This window comes from Dermacentor andersoni, chromosome 4, assembly GCF_023375885.2.
Source record: "Dermacentor andersoni chromosome 4, qqDerAnde1_hic_scaffold, whole genome shotgun sequence".
Lineage (NCBI taxonomy): Eukaryota > Metazoa > Arthropoda > Arachnida > Ixodida > Ixodidae > Dermacentor > Dermacentor andersoni.
The window spans coordinates 40,562,493-40,575,082 of NC_092817.1; the positions used below are offsets into that span (position 1 = coordinate 40,562,493).

General features: G+C 44.6%; 1 protein-coding gene across 1 annotated transcript in view; it reads left to right on the plus strand.

Moving 5' to 3' along the window:
* Positions 1-10,749, plus strand: part of Lamtor1 (Late endosomal/lysosomal adaptor, MAPK and MTOR activator 1) — a 33,106-nt gene extending 22,357 nt beyond the window's left edge. Inside the window, exon 5 of the mRNA XM_050184058.3 lies at positions 10,552-10,749. Within this exon, the coding sequence (XP_050040015.1) occupies positions 10,552-10,647 (96 nt within the window). The 3' untranslated portion in view covers positions 10,648-10,749. The remainder of the gene's footprint in view (positions 1-10,551) is intronic.
* Positions 10,750-12,590: the final 1,841 nt, after the last annotated feature.

A 12,590-nucleotide genomic window follows, 5' to 3' on the forward strand; every position in this document is an offset into this window, starting at 1 on the left:
CATATGGTGCCGCCACGAGTCGTCTTGCCACCGAGACATTTGATCTTTAGCCTGGGCCATTGGGGCATTGCTTTCTTGTGCTCCCTTGCCATTTCCCCTGTGTAGCATCCAGCATGCTAGTGGAAGTAAAATGAAAGAGAAAGCAGCACACCGGTCCTATAACTTTGCTTGCGCTCTTTTTCAGCGGGAGATTCGTGATAAGACATAATAGTCGCGTCATTCTATGATTGCTTAAACAGGTGCTTCAGGGCCCCTTTAATATTCTGTCTGTCTTTGTCTTCATTAGCCCCTCTGTTCCAAAGTAGCAGCTTCGATTTTGGCACAGGAGATGGAAACGTGTAGTCCTAGTCAAATGCTGGCCACAGCAAGTTTGAGAGCGCCACTTCCCTGAATGCGACCAGGTTCTTTTTCTTCATGATCAAACAGGATCTTATGGCTTTCAGTAGTGAAGCATTATCTATGGCATAGAGAAAGGAGTGCTGCCAGTGGTCAGGTTCCATCTGGACAATGAGTTTGACCAGCTTGTGTATGCCATTGTAACCCTTGAAAGCCTTTAATGGCCATTGCTAAGCAGCTCCAGGTGTCAAGGCTGAGGCTTCTGTGCATGATGAAAATAAGTACCAGTTCTCCCTGATGGATTTGCTTCCTGACACACAAATAGCTAGAGTTTCTACTACTATTTTACCTTTTCTGTGGCCATGGGATCAAATACTTGTCGCAGAGGCCACATTTCAATGGAGGCAAAATGCAAAAACACCAGTGTACCATGTATTAGGTGCACGTTTAAAAGACCCAGGTGGTTAAAATTAATCTGGAGTCTGCCACTATGGCGTGCCTCTTAATTGGAGCCTGGTTTTAGTACGTGAAACCCCAGAATGTCATTTGGACCCTCAGTGTGATCTCGTAGCTGTCAACTATGCATGCCAGGAGCATCGCTTAGGAAGACAGCGTTGTCTGGGTGTTGCTGAGGGATAGACAAGAGACTAACAAAAAGCCATACAATTTTAAAAACACACTGAAGGCTGCTGTTATGAAAGCAGTGGCAAACATGAATGTGCGATATCTGATCTGTGCATGCAGCCCTTTTCGAATCCACTATGCAGTTTCAAAACTCAAAACTGTATAATTAAATTTTAACGTTTTTGAAAACCCTTCTGAAGTAATGCTAATTGTAACACTTATTGAAGCTCAGGGTAGCATTATAGGAAACAGCAGTGAAGGAAACAATATGTCATTTAGAACAAGTGATATTGTAGCGGAATGACTATCGTCTCCAGAGCCGGTGAAGAAAAATAGCTCACGTGCATGTAGCAAGAGAATATATAACACGCTAGGGCGCTCAACCTGAGTGGCCGCAGTACCGGCCGCTCCAGAGGTCTCCTGGCACCATAGCTGGTCGGCCTAAATAAACTCTGGCTAAAGCAGCTACTTCTTTGTGCTGCCTCCCATAAATTGGCGACATTGGACAACCGATCCCAGAAATTAGTGACACCGCATGACCGAGCCCAGCCATGCCAGCATGAACGCACCGACTCTACCAAGGCAAGAGTGACGTGGCCTCACACGAGGACCAGCAGACGTCCCACGGCTGTAGGGTGTCTGGGAATTCTACATTGACATGCCTGACATCTGGTTCATCCAGCTGTATAACTACTTCCCGTATTAACAAGGTTCCAAGCTCTGGCTGCGTTCCAGATTCTGGCTGCGTACCAAGCTCCGGCTGCCACCCCCAGCCCCGACTTCTACGAGGACTTGCGGGTAGCCGTGCTTGCTCACTACGCCACCTCGAGCGCTCAGTCACAACAGCTCCCGTCATTTGAACTGTTGCATCATTCCATGTCTTGTCGTTCCACATCACCTGAGCCCACCCGTGTCAATCGTCGGCACTTACTGGCCCCAGCATCAAACCTCTACTCGGTTCGTAAGTCTCCTCCCCATTTCAAAGGCAACTGCACGACAACTGTTTCCAAGAAATTCACCGTGCTAAACATAAGCACTTTCAGCTACATGACTGCTGCTTGGACGCTCCACAAGGTCTCCGTTCTGGGGCACCTCACTCATCACCAATTCAGAGGCTTTCCTACTGGCTTTACTAGGTGCAAATTTCACTCTGGCAGGCACATCCACGCCGCAAGCACAACCTTGGCGATGCCTTCAACAATCACTGCAACCCTGATGCCATCAGCATTTTGGATATCACTGCGAGTAGCAGCAGGCAAACCTTCCAATGTTCTGTGCTCATACCTTCTGCAGATGCATGGCCTGCTGAAGTTTTGCAGGAACAGCTCTGCCATCTGGCTTCTTCAGCGCGAGAACCACTTCCACATCGATAATGCAAGTGACCAACACTTACGCTATCTCCACACACGTAGCGAGCTACCAGGTGGTCTTTTTTCGAAGCTCCGACTTCTACCAGGCCTGGGCATCTATGAGAACCTGCGGCAGGTTGTGATTTCGCAACACGGCATCACTGTGGCTGCGCCTTGCTCACAAACTATTCCAGGACAATGTGCCCTGTGTCCAGACACTCAGCCACGGCCACCAGAGAACATTTTATGCGCTTTGCCGCAGCACTGACTTCAACTGGACTGGACTGACGCTACAGATTGCCACTCATGTATATAGGCTCGCAGTCTCTCATCTTTCTATACATGCACCTTTTGCACATGTTCCAATAGTGCTTTGCATTAGGAGGGGGACCCTGTAGTGGCGTGGCCATAGTCTCCAGATCCGGTGAAGAAGACTGCTCATGCATATGTGGCGCGAGAATATAACGTGCTAGCGCGCTCGACCTGAGTGGGTGCGGTATTGGCCACTCCTGAGATCCTGCTGCACCATGACAGGCCAGCCTAAATAAACCGTGGCTACGGCGGCTGCCTTTTTGCGCCTCCTCCCACAACATATATTGGTTGTTTTTCTTTAGTCATAAGTGCATTTTCAAGTATTTCATGCACCCAGTATGTCTGTTAGTGAATCAGACTGACATTGCAAGTGTCAGTCTGATGGGTAATGATGGCTGTCTATCCTCATGGGCAGGCAGGCTTCAAATCAAGTACAAGGAAAAGAAGTGCTGAAAATAACTGTAGAGGCCATATCATGAGATGCCAAGAAATAAGGACACCAAGGAAAACATAGGGGAAACTACTTGTACTTACTAATTGAACTAAAGAAATGATAAATTGATGCAATGAAAGTGGATAAAAAAGCAACTTGCCGTGTCAACTTGCTGATCCCGCGTCATTGCATTACGTGTGCAATCCTCTAACCAATTAAGCTACTGCGGCACAGTTTCCCCATCCACTTGGGTATTTATGTGTTACTAATAGAACTGACCTTAGGAGTTTTAGCCAGTGCCACCCCTCGCAAACCTTGGCGGCGGATGTGGAACATCCTTTCTGCTGCAGGCGTCACGAGTACATGATCTTTGTGGGTGAAGGCAGCTGGTCAACGAACCCGCACATGCTACCTGAAGGCATCAATGTTGCCGTATTCTAGACCCTCGTTATGTGAGAACCAGAAGAAATGGGGTTAACGGAGAGGCTGAATTTTTATTAATCATATCATGAGAAGCCAACAAACAGAGAGACCAAGGAAAACATAGGGAAAATTACTTGTACTTACGAATTGAACTAAAGAAATAATAAATTTATGGCAATGAAAGTGGATGAAGAAACAATTGTGGAGGGCCGTTCAAAGGAGAGAGCATCCAGTACCACCCAAAATGACAGTAGCTCTTGTAGCACCTCACAGATCAATAATAGAGGCTTTAACCTTGAATGTGAACTCGAGTGAATAGTACTTTACCCCATATCCTCGACTTTCCTCTGCTCATCACTAAAAACCTACTGTGGTAGTTTAGTCACTATAGCTTTGCGCTGCTGAGTTTGAGGTCGCAGGTTTGATCCCAGCTGCATTTCGATGGGAGTGAAATACAAGAACACTTGTGTTCTTAGATTGAGGTGCATGTTGATTAATCTGGAGTCACTTTAAGTCAGCATAGTAGCAACACCCTTCATCTGAAATTGTCACTGCTCGTCAGTGACATTCCAGGGCGATTCCTGATTGAAAATTTTGTAATTGTGTGCTGTGTCAGTGTAAGCTGAAGTGCAATGGAGTGAAGGGGTGTTTCTCAAGCAACTTCTCATTGCAGGAATCGCCAAGGAGCATTTTTTTTTTCTTTTTTTAGTGTGGTTAGTTGAGACGTAGCACTGTCATACCTGCCAGCTTGTACAATTTTCTTGTAAATTGCCTGGTTTCTTCGAGCTTGTTGACATTTGTCGTATTGCTGTTGTTTATTTGTACTGTTTTTTACTGTTATTTGTACTGTCTTACTGTTCTTTATTTATATCGAGGTGAAGGCAGAGCTGATATTAAGAGAACATGTATACAGCCACTGACCAATTTTTCATACACATATGTCATTTGGACCTATTTGCAGCAGCAACACCAACCTGTAGACGTTGAAATTTGTAACTGCTGCTGATGCTCTCTGCGGGCTGATGTGAGCTGGGGCTGTATTTTTTCTTGTTTTCGTTGCATGCTGTATTTTGGAGTGTTCCTGTTGAATCTGCAACTCTCGGCAACATCCTTAGTGTGGCTTCACATTCCACTAATCAGGGTTGATCCAGAAATAAGGTTCCCATCAATTTTAGAAATAGACAACATTGTTTGTTCTCCTAGAAATTTACATCATTGGAAAGATGAAACTTTGCTCTATTTTTCTACATAATCGCCATCGTTTCCTGCACATTTTTGTAGGCGGTGCTCCAATTTCTGTATCCCAATGTCGTAGAACTCCGCCGCCAACTCGTTGAGGAACTGTTCCACCTCCTCTTTGACTTCATCGTTGCTCCAGAAGCGTTGGCCACTCAAATGTTCCTATAACTTGGGGAACAAGTGATAATCACTAGGCGCGAGTTCTGCGCTGTAGGGTGGGTGGGGCATGACAGCGCACCCAAAGTTTGTCAAAAGTTCCTGGGTTTGACGGGAGACGTGAGGTCGGGCATTGTCATGAAGCAGCGTTACACCGGCTGCCAGTTGTCCTTGCCGGCGGTTCTGAATAGCTCGCCTGAGTTTTCTTAGTGTTGCACAATAACTGTCCGAGTTGATTGTTGTCCCACGTTCCATGAAATCGATCAGCAGTGTCTCCTTACGATTCCAAAAAACACTGGCCATGACTTTGCCAACAGAAGGAGTTTGTTTGAACTTCTTTACGACTGGTGAATCTGGGTGATGCCACTGTTTGGGTTTTTGTTTCGTTTCCAGGGTGAAATAAAACACCCACATTTTGTCTCCCATAACAATGGAGTCCAACAAGCCTTCCTTATCTTCTTGACACTTTTGAAGAAACTGGCAAGCACAGTCAAGGTGTTTCTCCTTGTGGTCTGGTGTCCATAGCCGCGGTACCCATCGAGCACAACCCTTGTGATACTCCAATTTTTCAGTCAAAACTCTTTCCACTGTACCGTAAGAACTCCCAGGAATCTGAGCAACAAGTTCACGGACGGTGACCCTCCTGTTTTGAAGCACTTCGCGTTGGACCATCTCAATAACCGCCTCTGAAACTGATGGTCTTCCACCCCGTTCTTCACCGTGGACTTCCTTCTGACCGCCACTGAAGTCACTGCACCACTTTCGGATGTGTTGAACGGACATGCACTTGTCGCCATACACCTCTGTCAACTGATGATGAATATCCACGAATGGAGTCCCTTTGACATGCAAAAAGCGAATTATGGAACGAATCTCGCACTTCACAGAATCAACAATGGGAACCTCCATATCAAACAGCTGTTGAGCCAAGAATGAGCGGCACAGCGAAGCACGGCCGGGGGGAATAGAGAGTGGGGAAACAGCCGGGCACAGCAGTGTTGCCAGATTTCGCCTCGTACCTTCCCATGTACCTGGAGCTCTTTGGGAATCTTATTTTTGGATCAACCCTCGTACATGTGAAAACTGGCGGGATGCGACACTGCACCCTTTGACTAACGGAGTCAGTGCTTCTTGTTCCCTCCTCGTGTCTTATGGCAATGTTTCCTGCTTCATTTGCATGCAGGATTCAAGTGCCCTGGCATTAATAATCTATTCATGTGATTATTGTCACGAAGTCCATAAATTGAGGTCATTGCATGCACAAAATTGATTATGATTTTAAACTGGCACTTTTTATTTTTTTGCACTAAATAAGTGGCAGCTGTTCTTATTGTGGTCCTTACAAAGCACTGAAGTTATGATGGAAAATGTGAACTTCGTCTTGCAATATGTGCATCCATGGAGACTATTTACCATAAGGAATAGTGAGCAAGTGTAAGCCTGTCGATCACATATACGATAGGGCATGTTGCTCTGCATTGAAAAATCCTAAGGTGCATACAAAGAAAGGACCGTGCATATTACCTTCCATAAAGTGTCTTTCCGTGCTTTCTCTTATTTACTTAAGTACCCTAAGGCCACGAAGGACATTACATCGGGAGGGAGGGTGACATGGAAAAAAGAAAAAGTCATGCAACACTACAAAGAAATCAAGAGGGAAGTTCGTGTCAGTAACTGGAAAGAAAGAAAGAAGAGCGAAAAAATTGTAGTAGTTTCCTGTGCGCTTTCCTTGTGGTACTGTGTTCAAAAGCATATTGAGCACTTCTCATCTTTCTTGCGTCTGTGGCTGTATTTGTAACAATCCAATTCATTTCCAAATTTTTCCGTTGCACCAAGTGTACCATACAGCTTGTATGAGTGAGAGTAAGCATTTTGTACACGTGTTCGATGAAACAGCTGACTGCGCAACTATGGAGCAGCTGGTCATCCATGGATGGATGGATACAACTTTCTTGTACGCCCAGCAAGGTTTAACGCGACTCGGGCTCAGGTCTGCCATCCACAGCAGATACCTTTTCAATGGGGAATTAAGAGTAAAATTCCTGTCGATGATTGATGTACTGGGCAGCCTTGAGCCACATCTTGGTGATGAAAGAGCATTAGCTCTCGATGCCACCAACATTGCATGTGCTGTAGAAGATTTTATGACCAAGAAGGGTCTGCTCTTTTATGCCCTTTGTGGAATTGGCACTGAAGGCGTCCCTGTTTTGAATGGAAAGAAGGGTGGAGCCGTGAAGTTAATTGAGAAGCAAAAAGCTCCATCACCTTTAGAGCTGTTAAGGGAGCTGTTAGAGCTTAGGGGTTCTTTGTGTTAGGTTGTAGGGATTCATTGTGCAGAACACAAGCTGAACCTAGCAGCATGTCAGACAGCCAGAGCCAGTTCTGTACGCCAGTAAATTTCAAGAACTGTTGCAGCAGCTGTACAACTTTTATACATCCACCTTGTTCGAACAACTGGACTGAGTGCTTTGCAAAATAATTCTGGAGTTAGAGCCAGGTGCGGAGGGAAGTTCACCGAGCCTTCTGCCACATGGTGGTAGGCTGTTGGTGGTTCATGCCCAGCCATCCGCAGTAATCTCTCGGCCATCATGGTCAGCCTGCCTGGAGAGGCAGAAGAACGCAGTGACATCAAGGAAGCAGGACTGTTCAAGTTTGTAATGAATGTGAATTTTGTAGGGACCCTATTGATGTGTGAGCTTCTCCCGTTAGTTGATAGGCTTTTGAGAACACTTCAAACATCATCACTGCACGTGGACCTTGTGCAGGGACTCGTCAAATCATGCATAATGACCCTGGAAACACATGGCACCATTGAGACAAAGGATAACGGTTTTTGTGTCAGTCATGCTGTACAGGTGACAGTCGCAGAAGAATCTGAGGAATGGCTCCACAGCACCAAAAAGGCATTCAACAAGCTGGTAGAATATGTCAAGGACAGGTTTCAAGACCACACCCCATATTGGCCAGTTATTCTGTTGTGTTTGTCCGTGGCAGCTACAAAGACATGGTGCGTTCCAATGGAATAGAAATTGCCAATACGCTGGAAAGGCTGTGCCCTTCTCTTGGCAAGCCATATACCCAGGACATGCTTGCAAAAGCTGACAGCAGCGGACGTTTTGCTTTTTGTGGCACACAGTGTGAAAGAGCTGTTTCCCCTTATGGTGCACATAGCTGGATCATACCTTGTGCACCTGCCGCACACGGTAGACTGAGAAAGACTTCTCAGCTATGAAAATTATCAAGACACAACTGAGAAATCGCCTCAAGGAGGAGTTATTCGACAGCCTCATTTGTATTGTATGTGATGGGCCTGATGTTGACAGCTGCCTTAGGTGATAGGGTAGTGGAAAAGGGGGCCAAGCTGAATAATCGGAGACTGAATCTGAAGTATGTAGTCTTTTGTATCGTTGCATTGTGTGATTGCGCATGAACGTCTGTTGTGTTATCATTATTCACCCCTCCCCCTAGTCCTCCAATGTCCACCTCTCAAAATTTTTTAGGGAGAACCCTGAATACAGGCTATAACCACAGGGTCTCATTGTCAAAGGTCACACCGAGTGGCAAAATAATTGGTATGTGAAGTGTACTGTTTCATATGTGCTTGTTGGACTATACATACCTTTGTAAAGAGTACCAAACTTATGTACCAAGAACTGTAAATTCACACCAAGGATCACCAGCTAGTTTGATCACATATTTTTCTTAAGTTACCAAAGGCTTGAAAAATGTTGCTTTTCTGCCAGGTTCGTAATTCCGTGCCCTCTATCTCAGAACCAAATAGTTGGCTGTTGTCTCCATTTTTGGTTTGTAAATACATCCCACAGGTACGGCAAGCTCACTACAGTTACTAAATAATGTCAACAAGTCATCGCTAGGTACCTGCAAGATATATGAAGCAGTACATTGCATTCATAACCAGGCACTGCCACGTTTGTCATGGAAAAGCAGTAGTATGCTTATATGTGGACTGGGCCATCTAAAAAAGTTGTCATTCACTTTATCATATGCTAAAGAGGTGAAGGCAAAAGCCTGTGCATTCATGAGACATTAAATTACTTGACATTCTCATTCAAATGCATTGTTACTTCCTATTACTTGTTTTTCCCACCAAAGGTCATGGATTCGAGCGTCTTAACTCTATCTAAATTAACTTTAGCTTAATTAACACCAAAGGTCATGGGTTCGGTCATCAGTGGTGGCATCATTAATTTTGGTGCCATTGAATTTTGGTCCCACCAAACGTCGAGGGTTCAACTCCGACCAAAGTTTGCGAGTTCAAGTGTCTTAAATAATGTTGCCTTAACACCAAAGGCTGTGGGTTCAACTACCACCAAAAGTCGAGGGTTTGACTCTAACGAAAGGTTGTGGGTTCGAGTGCCTTAACGCTATCTTAATTAACTGTACCTTAATTAATATGAGTGTTCATGAGTTTGACTGCCATCAATCTTGGTACCATAACACGGTACGGTGAATTTTTTGATAATGAAGAACTGCGGATTTTTTGACCCATGAGCCACTTAACGCTTTTGCCTTCATAATAGTTGCATCAGAAGCATGACCACTTTCATGGAGTGTGTTTCCTTTGTGGACGCTGTCGCCACAGAAATAATTTACTTTCAAGCAAAACGAACACAAAATCGTAGGTTTGCGAGTGGTGGCGCTGGCTAATACTCCCAGGGTTAGTTCTAATCATAAAACATATATACCCCAGGAAGTGGATGGGAAAATGGTGCCACGGTAGCTCAATCGGTAAGAGTATTGCATGCTTAATGCAAAGACGTGGAACAGTTCCTCACCTGTGGCAAGTAGTTTCTTTTTCATCCATTTTCATTTTTCAGTAATTTATCATTTCTTTAATTCAGTTAGTATGTACATGTAGTTTCCCTTATATTGTCATTGGTGCCTGTTTGTTGGCTTTTGTATGATGTGATTAATAAATATTCGGTCCTTCGGTTCCCTCACACAGGCTAAGTGACTGTTGCCAGCCCAATTCACAAGAGGATGCCATTTGTGATCATCATCATGATTAGACTTTCTGTGGTTGGGTTTCTTTCTTTCTCCTCTCCAGAAGTTACTTTCTTGACACACCGCAATCCATGTGGTTGAGAAAAGCTTGAATTAAGGGAAACTGCCCTTTAAACTGTGTGTCACAAAAGCACAGGGCTAAAGTGTTTATTCCTTCTTTTAATTAAAAGTGCACATAATTTGAATTATTGCGAGCCAGTTATGCTTTATATTAGATCAGTACATATTAATTTGGACAGAGCACTTGAGACAGACTAGAAGTCAGCTGCATCTTCCTGTCAGTTAATAACATGCTGGCTTACCATAGTTCTGAACCAACTCGGCCAAAGCTACACTTTACTATACCAGCTGTGCTGTTATCTTCTGTGATCACCTGCTTCGTGCACCTGCCCTGGTTGCTCAGTGGCTATGGTGTTGGGCTGCTGAGCACGAGGTCGCGGGATCGAATCCCGGCCGCGGCGGCCGCATTTCGATGGGGGCGAAATGCAAAAGCACCCGTGTAGTTAGATTTAGGTGCACGTTAAAGAACCCCAGGTGGTCGAAATTTCCGGAGTTCTGCACTACGGCGTGCCTCATAATCAAAAAGTGGTTTTGGCACGTAAAACCCCATAATTTTGTTTTAACCTGCTTCGTGCATTTTGCACCTTGTTGCAGATGGATGCCCTGATGGAGAAAGTCCAACAGGTACTAGCCGATGTCCAAGTTGAGCACAAGGAGGACTTGGTAGTCCAACTCTGCAGTCCACCGTAGCAGTCCACCGTAGCCATGTCCAGCGCGGGGCAGCTCCTCTGGCCTGCTTGAACTGTATTCTTGTACATATGCTGCCATAAAATGCCTTCACATACGTGGTCATTGGTGTCCTCTGTCATCCCAGTGTGACCCAGCCCTTGGGAGGCAGATTCAATCCCTGGCTTGGGCAGTTACATTCGTACGAGGAGAGAATGTATCGAGACCTCTATGGTCATTTACAAAGTTTGTATTACAGCATGGGTGGTCACATTTCGAAGGGGGTCGACTTCCAAAACACTGCAGGTGCATGGCAAAGAAAGGCAAGTGGTCAAAATTAATCCGGAGCCTTTCACTGTAGCATTGCACTTGCTGTGGAATATTGAATCCCATTAATCCCATTATTGCCCCAAATACTAAACTTTATGGGCAGGGAAAGAACGATTTCATGCCTCCTAACATACATGCTTAAAGTTCCAGTTTGGAAATTATACATGCGGTTTAGCTTCTATGCTTATCTAAAACATCTAAGCAGGATGTATGCTTCAACTAAAGGGATATCCCACAACGCACTATTCAAACAAACGTATTAGATCACTTGGGTCTGGTATCATTTCAAATATTTTTCATTCACAGCAGGATGGTGGCCATGGAAGTTAGAATCTGCTAAGGAATCTGTAACAACACGCCTGGCTAAACAACTAGCCCTGAAAAAAAAAGACTTCCTGTGCTTGAATTTTGCACCATGACTCGGGTGCTCGCTGAGCCTTTGTTTTAATACGCAATTAAATCCTCTTGTTTCTGATAAAACAGCAAACCACAGCCACGTAGACGCTCCTTTGTTTTGGTTCCAAGTCCTTTCTGGCTTACCAGGTCTCTTGGTTAGAGGGCACATATTGCTATTTCACAAGCTTAATTTGCTAATACGGCATAACTTATTCCTGCATAGTGTCCCCTTAATATTTCACTATACCTGCAGGTGCATAATAAATGAAAAGAATGTGAATCTTCAAGGAGGACGTGCTCGTATTCTATGCAGATTTGTGTGCTTTATCCTACTGCTCAACTTTTTTTTTTTTTCAGCTCTACACATGGTGCTGTACACCCTTGTATGCTGTGCAAAAACGTTTTTCTTTCTTTTTTAGGATACTGGTTGCCTTGTCACTTATTCTATTTTCACATTTTCTCTAGAATGCCACATCTTAGACTCTGACAGACGTTTAATGAAATTCCCTGTGTCAGCTTGCCCTCAAAGCTCCCATTTCATTCAAAAAGCTCCTCCAAGAAGAGGCTAAACCTATTTTCAATCTAATAAACCTCTAAAATCTTATTGTTGACATCAAAATGCAACAAACGGGAGCTTACAATGAATATTTTATATATTTTGCATATTTTATATATATATAGTCCTGCCAGATGTGACTAAGTTATATTGAGGTTCAATTGCATCATCCCTTAGCATTAAACAAATGTTTTGAGGCTCTAGACTGTCCGGCATTCTGGGTTGGGTTCGGCATCTCACTTTTCACACCAGGATGTCGCCACACAACTAAAGACAGTAGCGCAAGAGACCGTGTACTCTGTTGCCATTTCTTATTTAAGACTTCTTTCATTCATTTCCCTGCATCTCAAGTCCATACTGTGCTGTGTTCTTTTTCAGTCCTATGCTACTGTCTCGGACAGAGCTGCATTCACTTTCCTGATCTAGTACAGCACATTGTATACAAGCATGGGCGGTTATTCTTGGGCGATCACTTTCGGAGATACTACCACTTCTGCGAGATTCTGTATGGCTTGACACTGGACGCGTCAGAGTACATGGTGGACAGCATCACTGGTGCCTTCCAAAGATAATGAACGACTCATTTGGTACCGAGTCAAGCAAAATTTCTGGAAAATGTCATCTCCGAATGTGATTGCCTGGCAAAACTGCCACTGGGTTAGTTTTCAGCGTCGTTCAATGCGTG